The sequence below is a fragment of the Danio rerio genome, chromosome 9, assembly GCF_052040795.2.
Source record: "Danio rerio strain M-AB ecotype USA chromosome 9, GRCz13ab, whole genome shotgun sequence".
NCBI classification, from domain to species: Eukaryota; Metazoa; Chordata; class Actinopteri; order Cypriniformes; family Danionidae; genus Danio; species Danio rerio.
The window spans coordinates 40,077,392-40,095,952 of NC_141029.1; the positions used below are offsets into that span (position 1 = coordinate 40,077,392).

The 18,561-nt window shown below is 33.9% G+C and overlaps 1 protein-coding gene across 51 annotated transcripts in view; it reads left to right on the forward strand.

The window, feature by feature from the left end:
• Positions 1–18,561, forward strand: part of clasp1a (cytoplasmic linker associated protein 1a) — a 127,975-nt gene that overhangs the window by 67,380 nt on the left and 42,034 nt on the right. For 27 of the 51 annotated variants that reach the window (XM_087266743.1, XM_087266757.1, XM_087266737.1 and 24 more), the window contains 11 exons: positions 4,905–5,048; positions 7,128–7,204; positions 7,404–7,496; positions 7,587–7,732; positions 8,241–8,376; positions 9,451–9,521; positions 9,637–9,696; positions 10,435–10,512; positions 11,261–11,428; positions 15,430–15,476; positions 16,144–16,314. In XM_087266743.1, the coding sequence (XP_087122869.1) occupies positions 4,905–5,048; positions 7,128–7,204; positions 7,404–7,496; positions 7,587–7,732; positions 8,241–8,376; positions 9,451–9,521; positions 9,637–9,696; positions 10,435–10,512; positions 11,261–11,428; positions 15,430–15,476; positions 16,144–16,314 (1,191 nt within the window). Of the gene's footprint in view, positions 1–4,904; positions 5,049–7,127; positions 7,205–7,403; positions 7,497–7,586; positions 7,733–8,240; positions 8,377–9,450; positions 9,522–9,636; positions 9,697–10,434; positions 10,513–11,260; positions 11,429–15,429; positions 15,477–16,143; positions 16,315–18,032; positions 18,057–18,561 lie in introns of all 51 variants that reach the window. The other 24 variants (XM_087266725.1, XM_087266723.1, XM_087266733.1 and 21 more) reach the window with 1 other exon arrangement.

Here is an 18,561-nt window from a genome sequence, read left to right on the forward strand (position 1 = left end):
TGTTTTGCTTTTGTCTCCCGCTATCCTAATCTAGGGGTGCAGTTTCATCTTCTCGAGATCTCTTTTGATCAGGCTCATTATTAGATTTACTCCCGGTTTAAAAAAATAATAATAATAATAAAGGCTTGACTTCCTCTGCCATTTTGAAAATCGAATATTTTTTAGGTAGTCCACTATGCCATCAATTATTTTCGCTGCTCACTGCACGCGAAACAATAATCGCCAACCAATAAGAGTGATTGTAAACATAAGAAAGCTGATTAACTATTACCTAAGTGACTACCTAAGAAAGTGACTACCTATCCACACCAGCAGCCGTTCACAAAAAAGCATACTATGGAAGTCAAGGCTGCTGTTTGTTTTTAACATTCTTTGAGGGACCGTTCACACAGAATGCTTTTATGTTTGCGCCTGTGCAGGCTTTTAGACACCGCTTGAAGTCGTAAGATCTTCAACTTTACACACGCAGCTCAGCTCATCAATGTCAGGTCCAAAAGCAGTGGACCAATGAGAACAGCTAGGAGGCGGTGCAATTGTTGTGAGCTTCTGTTTATAGCAAAGATGCATTTGGTGTAAATGAGCACTTAGGATCAACATTCTTAGTTAGGATGGGGGATTGTACTAGTTAAAACATGTAGGTTGGCATGGTATTATGATCATAGATATCAGGGCTCAACAATGAGGACTGCCCGGTGGCCCGGGGCACACTTGGGACAGTAGACAGGATTGTTACTGGCCCCTATCGGCCAGTAACGTTGAGCACGTTTTTAATTTTTTTATATTATTTTTTTTTTAGTAACGTGGTAACAACCAGTACAGCGAAAAGATGGCAACATGGCGGCAAAATTAAACAATGAGGCTAAAAGAAAATGTCTGTTTCTAAAGTCTTAAAAGCAGACAATTACATGGGAACAAAATTAAGAAACTGAAAAAAAAAAAAAAAAAAACTGTTGTCAGTTTGGCAAGCCATTTTTATAAAAATTATTTAGAATTGCATTAAAATACCAGCACATTTTTAATACTGCTCTTTCATTAGCATAAAATCTTGAATTTTGCTCATTATACATTTATTAACATATTTAAAATGTTTAAATTCTAGATTCACAGGCATAATTTTGCCATTATTTAAAATATGTGGCTAAGAAATAGCTATTAACTTTTTAGTTTTTTTTTTTTTTTTGGTGGGGCCAGTGAAAATTTTGGCAGGGCAAGTAAAAATCTCAACCAATGGCCCGATCGGACCCGTATAAAAAATCCTTAGCGTTGAACCCTGGATATAGATAATTAGTAATTGGTGATGAAATGATGACCCTTGGGAAAAGTAAACGTGATCGTTCCCTTGTTTTCTCAGGAAGACATTGTATCTTGTGTTGTTACTTCTTGTATGCTCTGTAAGGTATGATTAATCAGCTTGACATTTGTGTTAACTTCTGAATTGGATTGCATGATATTCTTTCAACCTCGATATTGCAATGTGTGCATCTGCAATAGCTACATTGCAGGATGTGCAATTTTAAATTTAAATGTTTTGATTAGTTGAGCAAGAGCTATAGTTCAGAAAACATGACATTTTGTGGAGTCACTGCAGAGTTCAACTATAAGACTGTTTTAAGGCCTCTGGCTGTGCAAATTTAACACATTCAGGCATAAGAAATTGTACCGATTGTAACATAAATAAAGATTTATTTTGTTTTATTATTTATAAAACCGCTGGCTTCCTCCACAGTCCAAAGACATGTGCTGTAGGTGAATTTTACAAGCTAAATTGACCGTGGTGTATGTGTGTATGTCCTGAGGCCTCATGTACGAAGACTTGCACGGAAATCATACTAAAACATTGCGTACACATAAAGCTGTAAATGTGCGTACGCAGAAAAAAATTCAGATGTGTGAAACACTGCGTACCCCGAATCCCACGCATATTCTTTGTACATCCGAATGAACGTGAAACTGAGCCCAACATGCACGAGCGCAAAACCCCTCCCTGCCTCCTCCCTTCTATGAATATGCTAATGACTCCACTTTGGCAAAACCCAACGAAAAAGCAATGGCAAAAGCAAGCAAAAGGAGAAACTTTGAACAGAATGTGAATTGAAGGTGCTCCTTTCGGAGGTAGACTGGAGAAAAACTGTGTTATTCGCAAGTTTGTCCTCCGAAATTAATAACAAAAAAAAAAATAGAGTGGGGAGAGTTTAGCTGATGCGGTTAACAGTTAAATCTGAACATCGCACACTAAGTGGATAAAAAAAAAATAGTGAGATGTATAAGTGCAAAATGTTGTAGTGCCCTTAACAGTCTGGGTGGCGTAGCTCGTAAAACGCATGGTAACATGTTTTGACACGTTTGAGCATGAACTCGATTCGAATCCAGCGCCTGATGAATTCTTCTTCTTTTTTTTTCTCCCAGCTACATATCAGATTTTGTCTACTATTTATCATGAGGAAGACAAGCAGGAATCATTAAGGAATCATTAATAAGCATCATATTTTATTTGCACATTTATTGATTTGAAATGTTTCTGATTCACGCTTGCAAATTCATCTTCAGATAGTGCCTTTATAGCAATGTGCGTGCAGTAGAATTACATTGGGAAAACCGGCAATTGCTGCAAATTGCGCTTTAATGATTGGCTGGTCAACTGTATGGTAGGGCTGCTCGATTATGGGAAAAATCATAATCACGATTATTTTGGTCATAATTGTAATCACGATTATTCAAAACGATTATCAGTTGAAGTCAAAATTATTCAATATAAATATTTCCCAAATAATGTTAACAGAGGGTTTTTTTTTAACAGTATTTCCTATAAAAAAATTTTCTTCTGTAGAAAGGCATATTTGTTTTATTTCAGCTAGAATAAAAGCAGGTTTGAATATTTTGAAACCTATTTTAATAGCTCGATATTATTAGGCCCTTTAAGCAATATATATGTTTGATTTGTGTGTAGAAGAAACTACTGTTATTCAATGACTTATCTATTTACCCAAATTAAGCCTTTGAATGTCACTGAATACTAGTATCTTGAAGAATATTTATAAATATAATGTGTAAAATATAATGTGCTGTCATCATAGCAAAGATAAAAGTAATCAGTTTTTAGAAATGAGTTATTAAGTCTGTTGTTTAAATTGTGCTTTAAGCATATTCACTGTATTTTTGATTTTATTATTGATTAATAATAAAAACAGTCGGCAGCAGCAGGAATATCGCACTTTAAGAATAGTGTCTTTTTAAGAATAGTGCGGCTCTGATATGGTTTCTCTTTCGCGTGTCTTTTGATTCTCAACTTGTTAGTTTATTACACAAATGGGGGTTAATATGAATAATCAATAAACACCGCGCTCTGACACAAATGTGCATGTATTTGACCATTAAAGCGCTCACATTAAGATCACATTAGATGTGTGTGCGATCTGCTGTCCGAGGCTAAGCGCGGCGCGCGCCCAAACACACATACACACTCTACCTGTCTGAGGCCAGACACGGCGCGCACACACAAAACAGCAAGTGCTCTTTTGCACTTTTAAAATTATGAATGATGCGCATCCCGTGCTGCAAAAGTTACATTACAGCACATGCTTTTAGTCATATTCACGTAGAACTGAGCTTTGCAGAGGCAAAGAGTTTTCACACGTGTACAAATTGAAAAGGGGGTGGTACATGATGGAATAATCGGTTATCTCGATTAATGGTTTTTCATAATCGTTAAAAGCCAAAATCGAAATCAGATTTTCGATTAATTGCACAGCCCTACTGTATGGTATGGAAACCTTATATACCTGCTAGATGAACCCGTCTCATACAGCTGCCATTGCACGGCTCAAAGACACTTTGTAGAGTGCAATTTAACACAACTGCCTCTAGGAGTCGCCAATGGAAATAAAACAGACACGCACAAAAAATGTGCGTACGCCAGCCATGAAGTTGGAGTGGAGCTGCGCACATTCTCACGTTCATTTCATCGTTAGTAAACCCAAACGTGAGCGATTCTGAGCGTGAAACCTGGTGTACGCAAAGTTTTTGTGCGTACGCACCGTTGATACATGAGGCCCCAGGTCTTCCAGATTGGGGGGTTGAGCGTTGGGCTAACAACTCACCTCATAAAAAATTTGATGTTATTAAGCACCAATATGGCGCGGCTAAATATCAACTTCGATATAAATGGCCCTGGGAGTAATTAATAATTTGTACAATTACTACTATACAGTGTTATTGTACATATGATTATTCCATTTCTGTACCTGAACACTGGTTGACTCCCCGGAAAACCATAACGCACTCTTGCTTTATTGTATTTTTCTATGCTTTTAAATTTTTTATTATGTTAAAAGCATGATTCACATCCAGAGTAATTCCAAATCAGTCTAAATTAATAACCCCCCCCCCTCCCCCCGCTCCCTCCACCCAACCACCCAAATAGAGCTATTCAAGCTTTTTTTGAAACATTGTGCAGCCCTACATCTGAACACGCCTTAAGATACACATCCGGTTGAGTATACAGGGATTTCTTAAAGGGATAGTTAAAAAACTAAATTTTACCAAAATTAAAAAACAAATTTTACTGACGAGTTTACTCTCCATAAAGTGGTTCCACAAAAGGAAGATACTTTGAAAAATGTTGGAAACTGGTAGCCATTGACATTAAAAAGTGATCCCAACATTCTTCATCAATTGAGCAGTATTATCCATTAAGCTGAATTTATGAATGCAACAGAAGAAACTCAAACAGCTTTGGAGGGGGTGGGGGGGTGGAAACTAATTATCCCTTTAAGTCTATTAAGCCAGAATGAGTCAACTTCATAAATGTAATATTTGCACTTCCAGACTGACGATGACCTGTCTTTGTGACCAAAAGTGAACATATTTGAGGATTCTTGCTCAACTATGCTTGTGTCCCCATACAGATAAGAACTTTGATGACGAGGACTCAGTGGACGGGGGCAGGTCCTCCTCCTCTTCCTCTTCTAAGGGCTTCTCCAGCAGCAGGAGAGGAGGCAGCATGGGCTCAATGAGACGACCCAGTTCTGCCTCTGGATCCAGGGCTGCAGGTAAGACCACAGTTACTACAGCTCAGCACTTTCTCTGATATGCATGCCGAACATGGAGAAATGTAATTGTTTTCTAAAAGATTATGTTGAAAATCTTGTTGTTCAACCAAGTGGAATGAGAATAGTGAGAAATGAGTGAAATGCATAAGCACTGTGATGGCTGGTGAAGAGGCAGCACTGCAGATTCTACATTATATAACAGTCTTTGATGAATTCAACTCTGGTTTTCATGTTACACACATCTTGCTTACGTGATGGGTTTAAATAGAAGGCACACACACATGCATATGTGCAGGAGGATTTAAGAATTAAATGAATACATAACACAACATTCTGTCATATATATATATATACATATATATATATATACACACACACACACATATATATATAAATAAAGGGGAAAATATATATCACATACATAAAAGTTGACTTTGGCATTGTAAAATTACTTGATTTAGATTTTGTGTTTTTCCACATGCTTTCTCTCATTGATTTCTTTTTTGTGTGTTGTGTATAAGCTTACTCAATAAGAATGAGCAAATGGTTTAAGGTTTCATAGTGTCGCATTGCAATTAGTTTTATTTCACATGACTTTTAAGGCTCGACACTAAATATTTATTTTCTCAAATTTTATCACCATTTTCTCTGACCAAACCAAAAATAATTAAATATTTCTTAGCCACAATGTGTCAAAAAAAGTAAAATATAGCTGTATAGGTGCACTTTTTATTCAACATTTTTTTCTTAAAAAAACAAAACAAATAATTGACATTTAAAAAAAATTATTTCCATGTGTATAAAACAATGGCTTGGTCTCTCAGATCACCAGTTAACTACACATATATCTGGGGAGTTATTCTCCTTTTAAAACAATGCTATTGCAAAAAATGGTAATTAAACCATATTAATAAAAATAACTGTTAGCAAAAGAAAGCAGGTGAAAAACATAGGCCTACTGTGTGTGAAAATATGATTGCATGCATATGGTAAGGCCAATAATAATATGTTCAAAAAAATGGTTAAAGCAAAAGTGGCAACTGGTGTTGGTTGCAAACTAACATTTTTAAAATCATCTGGAGCTCTTGAGAGCAGCAAGACTGTGGGTGCATGAGCATCGCTTTTTGTCCAGTTTATTTTAAAGAGAACTGAACGCAGCACGGCTGATTTGCTCCAGAAAACGGGAGCATGCACGCTTTTAGAACCGTGATATCCTTTCATTCGGTATTTACCTGCTTTCATTTGCTCGAGCAAACACTATTTTTGTCCGTCATGCTGCATCTTTATTTTAAAATCACATTTGCACGCATATTGAGCCATCCTTGGTGTCGAACCCTGCTTTTAGGAAAACTGCCATTAAAACATTTTCAACCAGCCAAAGTGGCTAGTGGGAGTGTTTCTCTAAAAGCTGAAATCTACCCGCATTTGGCTGGTGGGTGTTAATGTCAAGCCCTGTAAATATATATATATTAGTTAAAGCAAGATTTATTTGAATGAAGTATTCGATAGAGACATACTTAAATGCTTCTAGGCATTTTTTTATTTAGTTTCTGAATATTAGGGATGCATCACATTTTCACTCCAAATTATCCATCGATAATGGAATTTTTAGTTTGTCCGAAAGAGTAAAAAAAAATGCTTTTTATTTTATTAACTTATTGAATTCAATTTAAAAACTCTTCCAAAATAATATTGTTTAATAAAATGACAAATAATTATTGCAAAGCATTTTTGGCTTTGGTTTGAGTCAAGTGCCAATCTAGAATTTTCACCCCAGAATTTTCATATCGGTGCATTCTTACTTAATATAGCATAATATATATGCTTATAACTATTAACGAATGTGCAGCTAAATTAATTGAGCTATTACAATGTCTTATAATTAATATTTAATTTACTAATGATTATAATTTATAATAATAAGTATAATTATTTTATAAGTATTAATTGGTTTATTATATTGTATTCAAATTATTAGTAGATTTAGCTCATTTTTAATTTTCTTACATTTGGTATTAAAGTTTTTTAATTATTTTAATTATTCAAATCAGTTTTAATGAAGTGAATGTGTCCCCTCAGGAAAGGATGGTGCTAGTGCAGGAGCTTTGGATGAAGAGGATTTTATCAAGGCTTTTGAAGATGTACCTGCAGTGCAGGTAATGTATCTTAAATTGAAAATCACATTCTGTTTCCTTCTTCCATTTAAGTAATAAATAATCATGCTCTTCATGTTTAAATGTATTCCAGTAAGGAATTGAAGGATTCCTTAAACAAGATAGCTCATGTTGATTTGTTAGTTAGATAGTTCACAAATTGATTAAGTGAGTAATTAACATGAATGCACTTCATGCTCAGATATATTCCAGTAAAGAGTTGGAGGATTCCTTAAATAAGATTCGGGAAATTCTGTCGGATGACAAACAAGACTGGGAGCACCGCGTCACTGCTGTAAGTGAATGCAGATCTACATACTCCAGCTTGAAGAATGTGTCTTCCGCATGTCATTGAAGGAACTTTTTTTTTTCTCCACGTGTTTAGTTGAAGAAAATGCGCTCACTGCTTATGGCTGGTGCGACTGAACATGAGGGTTTCATTCAACAGCTACGACTTTTAGAAGGTGCCTTCAAGATGTCGGCTAAAGATCTTCGGTCGCAAGTGGTTCGAGAGGCCTGCATCACATTAGGGTATAAAGACACTCTTCTTTAAATCTTTGTTAAAAAATTAGGTGTGACAAACACTGCCAAAATTACAGCTTGTTTACAGTCAGTTGGTTAAAAGCCGCATTTTGATGTGTGCTGATCAAAGACACACTTCAACAACAAGGCCAATTTATCACAAATCCTGTCTTAAAGGCACTTTATCACACTCTGCTGTAAGTTCTGTTTCAAATATCATCAGGTTACAGCTTTTAATAGTGCTGTTTAGAGGGGTAGATGGAGCTGTTGTGCATGTCTCTGTGATTGAGCACGGCTCTTTAATTATTCTGGCTCTTAATGTGTTTCTAATGAAGTGTAACAGAGCTGACTGGAGCGTGCAGGACAGCTCCTCTGCTAAAGTGCAGCCGCTTGATGGATATCTAAACAACTTCCATGTCTTAATGTCACCCAAATTTGATTCATTCCCATCTAGACCAGAAGTTTACGCATCTTCATATTTGTGTCTTGTTGATTGGTGGGTTTTGCCATCCCTCAGGCATCTGTCTTCATTGCTGGGGAATAAATTTGATCACGGGGCTGAAAGCATCATGCCGACGCTGCTCAACTTGGTGCCCAACAGCGCCAAAGTTATGGCCACATCTGGAGTGGCTGCCATCCGCCTCATCTTACGAGTGAGTTGTAATTATAATTATTATTTTATTTTTTCTTCACATTAAAAGTATTTTCTAAAAATAATCGACACAATAACTCTAAAACCCAGTGAACCGTCTGCTGTCTATATATTCAGCAGCAAACTAACAAAGTACTGTAGGAAACAAACTAATTTTACATAGACACTATTCTCCCCTTACTTAAGATAACTCAGTTTTACTAGGATGCTTTGTTAACAACTCAGTAACTTAATAATTACTTTTATTAAGGGATTGTTTATTTAATAATCCCTTTTAGTCAGCAATGACACTATTCATTTGAAAAAAAAGTGACATTAAACTTACCAAAGTTTTTATATAAACTTTAGATCAATAATGATACTAAAACGCCATTCATGCTTTTCATAAAGACAAAAATCAGCAAAACAACTTCTTTGTCACTGATAATAATTAGAAATCTTTTGTGAGCTAAAAAAATAATCATATTGAAATGGTTTCAGAAGCATCTAATTAAGGTTTGGATGTCTGCTGAATATTCAGCTTTATATTTTAACTGATCTCTTTTTACATTATTGCAAATTTTTACTTTACTTTTTACTGATACTATACTCATTTTATTTTTTCTTTTATATAATTTTTTTTAGTTAAAACAATTTTTTAATTGTATTTTTATTTATTATTTATTTATTTATTTTAAATTTTTTATATAATTGTTAATTTAATATCATTTTTAAATTGTATTTATTTATTTTTTTATATATAATTTTTTATTTAATAAAATTTTTTAAATTGTATTTTCTATTTGTTATTTTTTATTTTATTATTAATTTTATTTAATATAATTGTTTATTTAGTAACATTTTTAAAATTGTATTTTTGATTTTTTTTATATACATTTTTTATGTAAGTTTTTAAAATTGTATTTATTATTTTTTATTTTTGTTATTTTTAATTTTTTATTATTGTTTATTTAATAATTTTTATTGTATTTTTTACATTTATTTATTTATATATTTTTTATTTAATTTTATTTATTTTCTATTTTATTTTATTCTAATACCAACATTTAATACTGCACATTTTTGTCCTTCTCAGCATACACACTTCCCTCGCCTTATCCCGATCATCACCAGCAACTGCACTTCTAAATCCGTGGCTGTTCGACGGTAAGCTAAGCATCCCTGACAGAGGTTTAACTTTAAATGCAAATCTTTGCCATTGTTTTAATTATTAAAAGTGTCTTGTCTCCTAATAAAAAGCATCTTCATTTTCACTCATCAGACGATGTTACGAGTTTTTAGACCTGTTATTGCAAGAATGGCAGACACACACTCTAGAGAGGTGAGTGGAAAAAGTATCTGTCAATTTGTATTGATAATGAAGACATTAGTTACTCTGAAGATGCCATTTTCAGGTTTTGTCTGAAAGAGAGAAATTACTTTTTATTTTATTAGCATGTTGTTGATTTAAAAACTCTTAGCCAAGCCCATCTAGAATTTTCAGTTCCAGCCTAGAATTGTCATTTCGGTGCATTTTTACTGAATATTTATGCTCATCAATAACTAATGTACATTATTAATAAAAGTAATAAGTATTAACACTTTTTATTTCAATTAATTCAATAATTTATATTGATAAGTTTGTATTGATAATGAAGACATTAGTTATTCTTAAGTACTTTTTGCTCAGGATGTTTCTCAGAAAACTCGGTATGCACATGAATTTGTGTTTACTTCTACTCAAGAGCACCCCTCCTCTTTCCTGACATTTAACTGGCGAAAACGTGTATTACTTATCAAAGCTCGGCTGAACGCGCAACTGATGATTCTTTTTCGCGGGTTGAATTGATGAGCCAGGGATAGTGTGGCAACCATGCGTCCCAGTTGTTTCCATGGCAATATAGCCAGGGGCTCTTTTATAAGGCGGTCTGGACTCCCCTTATCCTCTTTCCAACTGTGCCGCCTTTAGAGAGAAGTGTGAAAAAAGCTTTGCCGTCTGGTCCAGAAAGTTTCAAAGGAGACAAAGTGAATTGACTGTTGCATCTGAAACCGCATTCATCATGTTTCCCTACTATCCCAGGCATGTGGCGGTTCTCACCGAGACCATCAAGAAGGGGATCCATGATGCTGACTCAGAGGCCAGATCTGTGGCCAGAAAGTAAGTCGGTTTGCCTCTTATTTTTTCTATATTCTCTTCTTTTGTATATTTTTGTATATTCTTCTTTTGTATATTGTAGAGTCTTTGATTAGATATTAAATGAAAGGTACTTTGGGAGATTCATGCATTTAGTATTTAATACGATTATGCATTTAGCACATGCATTTGTTATTAGATATATTTATTATAAAATATATTATTGGTTTTTGGTTAGACATTAAATTAACAGTATATTGGGAGGTTTATGCATTTACTATTAAATATTTGTTCATTAATTTTCTTTTCGGCATAGTCCCTTTATTAATCAGGGGTCACCACAGTGGAATAAAGCACCAACTTATGGAGATTCATACATTTATTATTAAATATATTTATTATTAAATGTATTATTGGTCTTTGGTTAGATATTAAACTAACAGTATTTTGAGACCTTCATGCATTTATTCATGCATATATATATAGATAGATAGATAGATAGATAGATAGATAGATAGATAGATAGATAGATAGATAGATAGATAGATAGATAGATAGATCGATAGATAGATAGATCGATCGATCGATCGATCGATCGATCGATCGATCGATCGATAGATAGATAGATAGATAGATAGATAGATAGATAGATAGATAGATAGATAGATAGATAGATAGATAGATAGATAGATAGATGATTATTCATTTCACATTTGTTTACGTTTTGGTCATTTTTCGGCTTTTGTGTAAGAGTTGTCTATTTGTTTTCTAGGTGTTATTGGGGATTCCATGGCCATTTCAGTCGGGAGGCGGAGCACCTGTTTCAGGCGTTGGAGTCGACCTATCAGAAGGCCCTCCAGTCTCACCTGAAGAGTTCGGACAGTATAGTGTCTCTACCGCAGTCGGACCGCTCCTCCTCAAGCTCACAGGAGAGCCTCAAGTGAGAAAATCTTACCACCTGGCATTTGTTGATGCATCTTTAGCAATCATGTAGATGTTATATTCATGCATTTGCGTTTTTGATTTTCAAACACCCATGCACACACACACACACACACATACACACACACATTGAAAAAAATGATGCATTGGATTGTCAATTTATTTAAGGTAAGTAGTTGCAAACAATTTATACGGGCTTATTTTTTTAAACATGCTAATTAATTATGGTAATGTTCAACTTAATTAGTTTGTTTATATTCAGCCCATATGGACCATTTCAATGTGGTGATGTCATTCACCCTTGAACATTTCCTGCTTGTCATCATACTATTTTATAACTAACAAGAGGCAATTCAATGCTGTTTTCATGTTAAATAGGGATTTTTTGGATTCTCTGAAGCTATGGAAATTAAAAATGTAAAACCGAAGATACATTAGGACCATTCTTATTGTTTACATCCCTCAAAATGGTCTATAAGTTTTTTTTGCAGCCACTTACCTTAAAAAAAAAAAAATTAATATTTATTTCATATATTTCAGCTTGGTAAAATTTCATTTAGTTATTTGTTAATTACTTTCTGTGATTAGATTAAAGTTTGTCATGATGTATTTGTTTAATCAAAATGGACAGTAAACTCATTCATTACGTTAAACAAGATTTATTGTTTAATTAATAACTGCTATTTTAGACTTAATTAATCACAGAATCATGTAAAAAAGGTGTCACAGTTTCATCTAAGGCTGCATTTACACTCCACATCTTGATGGTCAAATCCGATTTTGTGACTATATCTGATTTTTTTTAACGACCCGCTTACATCATGTTTTAAACGTGACTCGTATGCGATTGTCTGCATTTACACTAGACACGGCAAAGACGCAATGACCAGAAAAATAAGAGCGGGCGCTGGCTGACAGCTGATAATTAAAGAGCGCTCTTTTCTCCATTCCTGTATTTAATCTGTTCGGAGAGTTTCCTTTTTTCAAATTCTTTTTGACAAGTTCTTTTACAACAGTTTATGGCGGAAAAAAATTTATTTGGCTTTTAATCTAGGCTTTTTTAAACCAGTAGATATCTTAATGTCATTAGCATGGCATGATGTATTAACATGATTTATGAAACAATTTTAGTTTTGTTTACGTTGCAGACGTTGCCCCTCGTTAACATGCTTAAATACTTGTTCTACTAACTTTTTGTACACTATAGTTTTTTTGTTCTAGTATATGAGGTTTAAGGTTTGCGACTCTGCTGAAGTCTGTGCTGAAATTCAAGTGTCAGAGTTGACATCATTCACTAGGGTTTGTAATCACGCACAGCTCGCATTGACAGGTGAAAACCCAATCTACCTGCTTACACTGCAGACACGAGAACACAGATCTGATTCATATCGAATAAGTTTCCACATATGAACAAGGCCTGAATCTAAATTGAGTAAATCGGAATCCATGTGATTTTTTTTTTTTTGTTCCTGCTTACAGGTACATGGGCCATATAAGATCTGTGCCACATGAGAGTGTAAATGCAGCCTAAAAGTTGCAGATTAATTGTCAAACATTGATTGTAATAATAAGTGCTGTTTCTTTAAATACCGGATCATCATAGTAGGATGATTTCTGGATAAGGATTATGTGAAATTTAAGACAATTTAGCTTTGCACAGGAATAAACTGTATATAAAATATATCCAAATATAAAATGCTTATTTAGTTGTTATAATAGTTAAATAAATACAGCCTTGGCCAGCTAAAGAGACTTCCTTAAACAATGTAAATCTGACCGACGACAATCTTTTAAATGCTAGACTTTAAATGTATATTTATATATTTTGTATTTATATATTCTCCAATGTATTATTATTCACACTGTAAACAGTCATGGAAGAGATCAAGCTCCGGTAATGCAAAATGCATAAATAAACAGAAAGCACCTCTAAATATCAAGCTACGCCAACTTTTAATTTGAAAATAACTACTTTTTTTATTTAAAGTGTATAATTTTTGGGATTTTTCTTTTTTAACATGGTCTCTATGGTGTTTGCCAACTGAAACCATCAAAAACTGTGAGCTCTTGCTGTCTGTGTTTGAAGCTGGTGCAATATTTGCCAGCTGGCTGTTTTAGCACACACACAGATTGATGATTGTGCATCTTTACATGTGGAGTCTGCTGGATATGAAGCAATGATCTCATCTGATCACAGTATGTTGTTGTTGCGAGGCAGTGAGATCATCTTGCATTAGCATCAGTGTGATGAGTGACAGCTCTAATGATCACAATATGCTGTTGGATTTTGTACACTAATAAACAGTGCTTTGGATTAATTACAAAAATGGGTAAAAAAGGTATGTCAATTTTGTAATTTTAACATGATTTATAAATGGAAAAAAACATATTAGTTTACATTTGCTGCCTCTAATACATGTGAATGGAATGTGAATATTCTGAGTGTAGTTTTAACACTATTTAGTTGTGTTTGGGTAAGTTTCACTTCTTTTCATTGTCTAAAAATAATAGAAATATTAGAGTAAGAAAAAAAGAGAAAGTAAAAAAAATCAGAATTTCTTTTTTTTACTTTTAACAAATAATTTGGTGTAGTTTTTATACTAAAAAAACAATTTTCACTAGGGGTGTGAACCTACACTGTTTTCACGATTCAGTTACAATTATCATGCCATCGATTTGGTTTAGTTTGATATGTTGGTGCATCATGGTGCATTAACAAATGGATATTTTACTTAGCAACACAATAATTCTTGTATTAAAATCTTTAAATATATTTATATAGTATTAGTAATATATTGCAAAATATTGCATATTATGTCCTTTACAATCAGTCAGATATATGTACTGTACCTTTGCTTTTACCTGCTCAAAGAAAATACTCTTTTTGAAAACACTCTATTGTATCAAACAAAACTTAAGTACACACACATATATAATGAATAACATGAACATTTATAGAAATGTAACTGATGTAAATGTTATCCAGCTTACCTTTTGAGCATTGACCGTTCTTAAACGCCTATGATTGGTCACGCACTCAACAGAAAAGGCTGCAATTGGCTCTAACAGTTAATGTGGCTCTGGCAGTGTTCAGCAAACAGTGACACAGACACTGATGTTAAATGGCCGTGTCTATCAGCTGATCTATTATAAACGGCGACTCGGTGGCGACTCACTCTGCAGACAGGCTCGTGTCAAGATCCACAAGTAACGATATTGTTGTAACAGCCGAGAGAGGAGATAAAACGTTACCTCACAAACATACCTAAGCCACAGAGAGAGAGAGAGTTTAGCTTTCTTTTCTCCATAGCTGGGTTCTGATGTACTTCCTTGTCAGTGAAAAACTGTCCAGCAAACTCATAAGCGGTGAATCATCATCAATTAATAACTCGTATTTACCTCCATAACCATAGTAACCGCCTTATATTGCATATGTGATAAATGACGTCAGTACATAATAATTGGTTATGATTATTACTGACCCTTTACTGAATTGTTCGCGTCTGCATCATAATGCATTGAAGAAACAATTAATTTTGACACCCCTAATTTTTTACTCCAAGTCGGCTTGTAAATTTTACACAGTTGCAACGAAGGAATCAAGTGTTCAAGTGTTAAATTGCGCTCTTTTATTTAATACTTGTTTTGCAGTATATTAGCTGTTGAGTTTAGTTAACCTTTGAGTCAGTTTCTTTCAGTGATTTTTTTTTTTTCAGAACTGAGATGACATAAAATGTTCACTAAAAGAATTTATGTTTTTTATCAAACCTTTAACTATTAAAGTAACATTGTTTATTCCTCTGTATTGTTGTTTAGAAGAAAATAAATTCATTGAATAAAAAAACAATGTTGCTGTTTTAGTTAAAATTCTGCTACAACCAAAATATGAAAAACAAAATTGTCAATGAACTACTAATAACTAATGAATTAAATTTCTCTTTTATTCACTATTTGATAAGTTCACTGCTGTTGCTGAAATAGTTTTTTGTCTTTTTCCAGTCGACCGCTGTCAGTAAAGACGGTCATTGGCGGCCCTGTTACAAGAAGTAAGTAAAACCTGGCAATTTTTGTTTGTTTGTTTGTTTTGTTTTGTTTTTCTTATTTGTTTAGCTTGTTAAGCTAAATAAAAATGCATATCTGCGTCTCCTAAATGCCTCTTTTGCACAATGTTGTTTATATCTTATGTAAAAGTACTTGTACAGTCTGTCTTAGGTTATGTGTATAGTTAAGTATTTATAGTATATGTAAAGTTAGGTCACCGCTTGCGTCCAGTGTTATTTTTGTATTTATGAATATGTTTATTTATGTAGCACCGTGGTCCTGCGAGATCCCCTTTTATCCACTGAATGTTTATACATCACAATACTTTATTAATCCCAGTTGGAAATTGCTTTTGTTACAGGTGCTACTTAAAAATAGATAAAAAAAGATCAATTTAAAATGAAAGATAAAGGTGAAAATAAAAATAAAGTATATAAAATAAAGGAAAAGACATCCAATATAGACAAGACTTACAACATATATTTACAGAGGTTTGACGATGAAACTGTAACACTGTCTAATTTGTATGTGATTTGATGAACATGAAAGTGAAGTTGAACATCTTCCATGGCCTGCACAGTCACCTGATCAGAATATTATTTTGAGGAGCGACCCCTTTATCTAGCGGAATAAATAAAATTCTACTTGACTTTATTTTGTCACCCGTCTTAGGTAAAGTGATCGGCTCTCGGGTGTCCTCATCGTCTGGTTCCCTCCAGCGCTCTCGCAGTGACATTGACGTGAACGCAGCCTCCAGTGCCAAATCTCGCATGTCCACCGCAACCTCGCCATCCCCTTTCAGCGCAGCTGCAGCCCTGCCGCCAGGCTCCTATGCCTCTCTGGGTGAGACCTCAGCACACTTCATCTATCTTTTCCCCTCTTTCATCCTTAATTAGGAATTTTAATAAAATAGCCATGAAAATCAGTGGCTTTTATGGCTGCAGCGGCCCATTAATAAAACTGATGGGCACCAAAGATGCTATTAAGCTGCTCTGTGATGAGGAACAAACGATAAGTGTGTGCCACGGATCTTCTAAAACAGATTTGTTTTGCCTTTAGCTTTTTTTTTTTCAAAAAGACTTTAGTTATTTTAAGAGAGAATTAATATCTGATTTCCGAGGAAAATTGGATTAGCCTCTAATCAGAGATTTGAGACCACTGGATCTGGTGGATCTGGTGGCAACAATACCCGACTTGGCCCACACGAAATCTGCACCCTTTTAGCCCGTCTATGAGTCTCTTAATTTACTTATGTAAATGTGTGTATATACTATAATTATAAACTATTAAATAATATCCAAATGTTTATGTGATTTATGTTCAATACAGTTAGTAAAGTAATGTTTTCTGTCTTTTGGTAGATATGTGCTGTTATATGAGAGGCTTACTTTGTTTTCCAAAAAAATGGTTCTATCTGGATTTGCACTAGAAACCTTAAAGTTAAAAAGTTACGTTTTTAGTTAATATACTCACAAAAACATTTTGCAAAGATCTGCAGAAAAGCAAAAAAAATTCACAGATTCCGTCTGTTACTAATCACGACTGATCATTTACAAAATCAAAGTTTGTATTTACATAATAAATGTGTGTGTACTGCGTATTTCTACTTTGTATATATAAACGTAAGCACATACATGTGTATATTTTTTAAAATAAAAACATTTTTACATTATTTGTATATAATTTTAGATTTTATGTGAATATATTTAATATATAATATATGCATTTTATATATGTATTTTATTTCATAAAATAAACATTTTTATATAATTTTTTATATTATTTATATATAATACTAATATACACAGTACACACAAAATTATGTAAATGAAAACTTATTTTATTTTGTATTTGATTAGTCATGATTAATCGTTTAGCTGCGTTCTGCCATGTGATATTAATCATTTTAAAATTTTTGTCTCTGAAATGCTTATTTGACAGTAGCTTAAGTAACAGGATAATGAGTTGTGACCCAGATTTAAATGTACTTATATTAACAAAAACAATACCATCTGAAAAAAATGTAAAATCCTCACCTTTTTATAAAAGCTTAAGCTTTTAAACTAAACATTTTACATTACAGTTCAGTACAGTTTTATCACTATAAAACACATTTTTTGTGGCTTATCTCTTCATTTATCTTTTGGTTTTCTCAGAGCTTGTTGAAGATATTTTTTAACTCGTCAGTTCTCACAATATATGTTTATTATTTATTCATCCCAGGAAAATATACTTTCTTAATTGTTTCTTTATGCACCAAGCAGAACTCGACACCTAACATTTGACCAGTAACACCCTGTTACTTTTGTCTGTATAATCTTTTCTCTTTCCCCCCTAATCCCATGATTCATTATAAATGATCAAAGAGATTTTATTTCCTTACTTGCAGTCAAACTCACTGTAGCTCCCGTGTGCTTCCATGCAAGGCCTGTTTCTGAGCAGATCCCTGTCTTCCACGCTTCCATGGGCTTAACTGACTCTAACCTCTGCCTCTTATGCCTCTCCTCTCCTCCACCCTGCACTCCTCCCCTGCTTTTGTTTTTGTGCTTTTTGCCCCAAAGATGGTGCTCCTGGTAAAATAGATGGTAAGATGTATGTGTATGTATGTATGTATGTATGTGTGTGTGTGAATGTCCACCCTCTGTGTTGTCGGAGGGATTCAAGCAAAGTTACTTTGTCTACTTTGTCAATTAACAACTGTACACCTGGAGATTTGATTATTTTAGTGGTCTGCATGACCTGTTTGCATGACATATTATCCCCCTCCACAACTGAAAATAACAGTAGTTCAGAAAAAATAGAAATGTTCAATCAAAGGGATAGTTCCTTTCAGCCGTCGTTTACACACCTGTTACTTGTTCCAAACCACTTAGATTTTTTTCTGTTCTGTTAAACACAAAAGAAGATATTTTGAAGAATGTTTGAAACCTGTAACTATTGACTTTTATAGTTTGTGTTTAACAGAAGAAAGAAATTCATAAACGTTTAGAACCACTTTTTGGGTGTACTATCCCTTTAATATTGTCTGTGTCAGTTGTGTGGCACATGTGTTATGTCACTTGTCTTAAGAAAAGTGATTGAAAATCATTG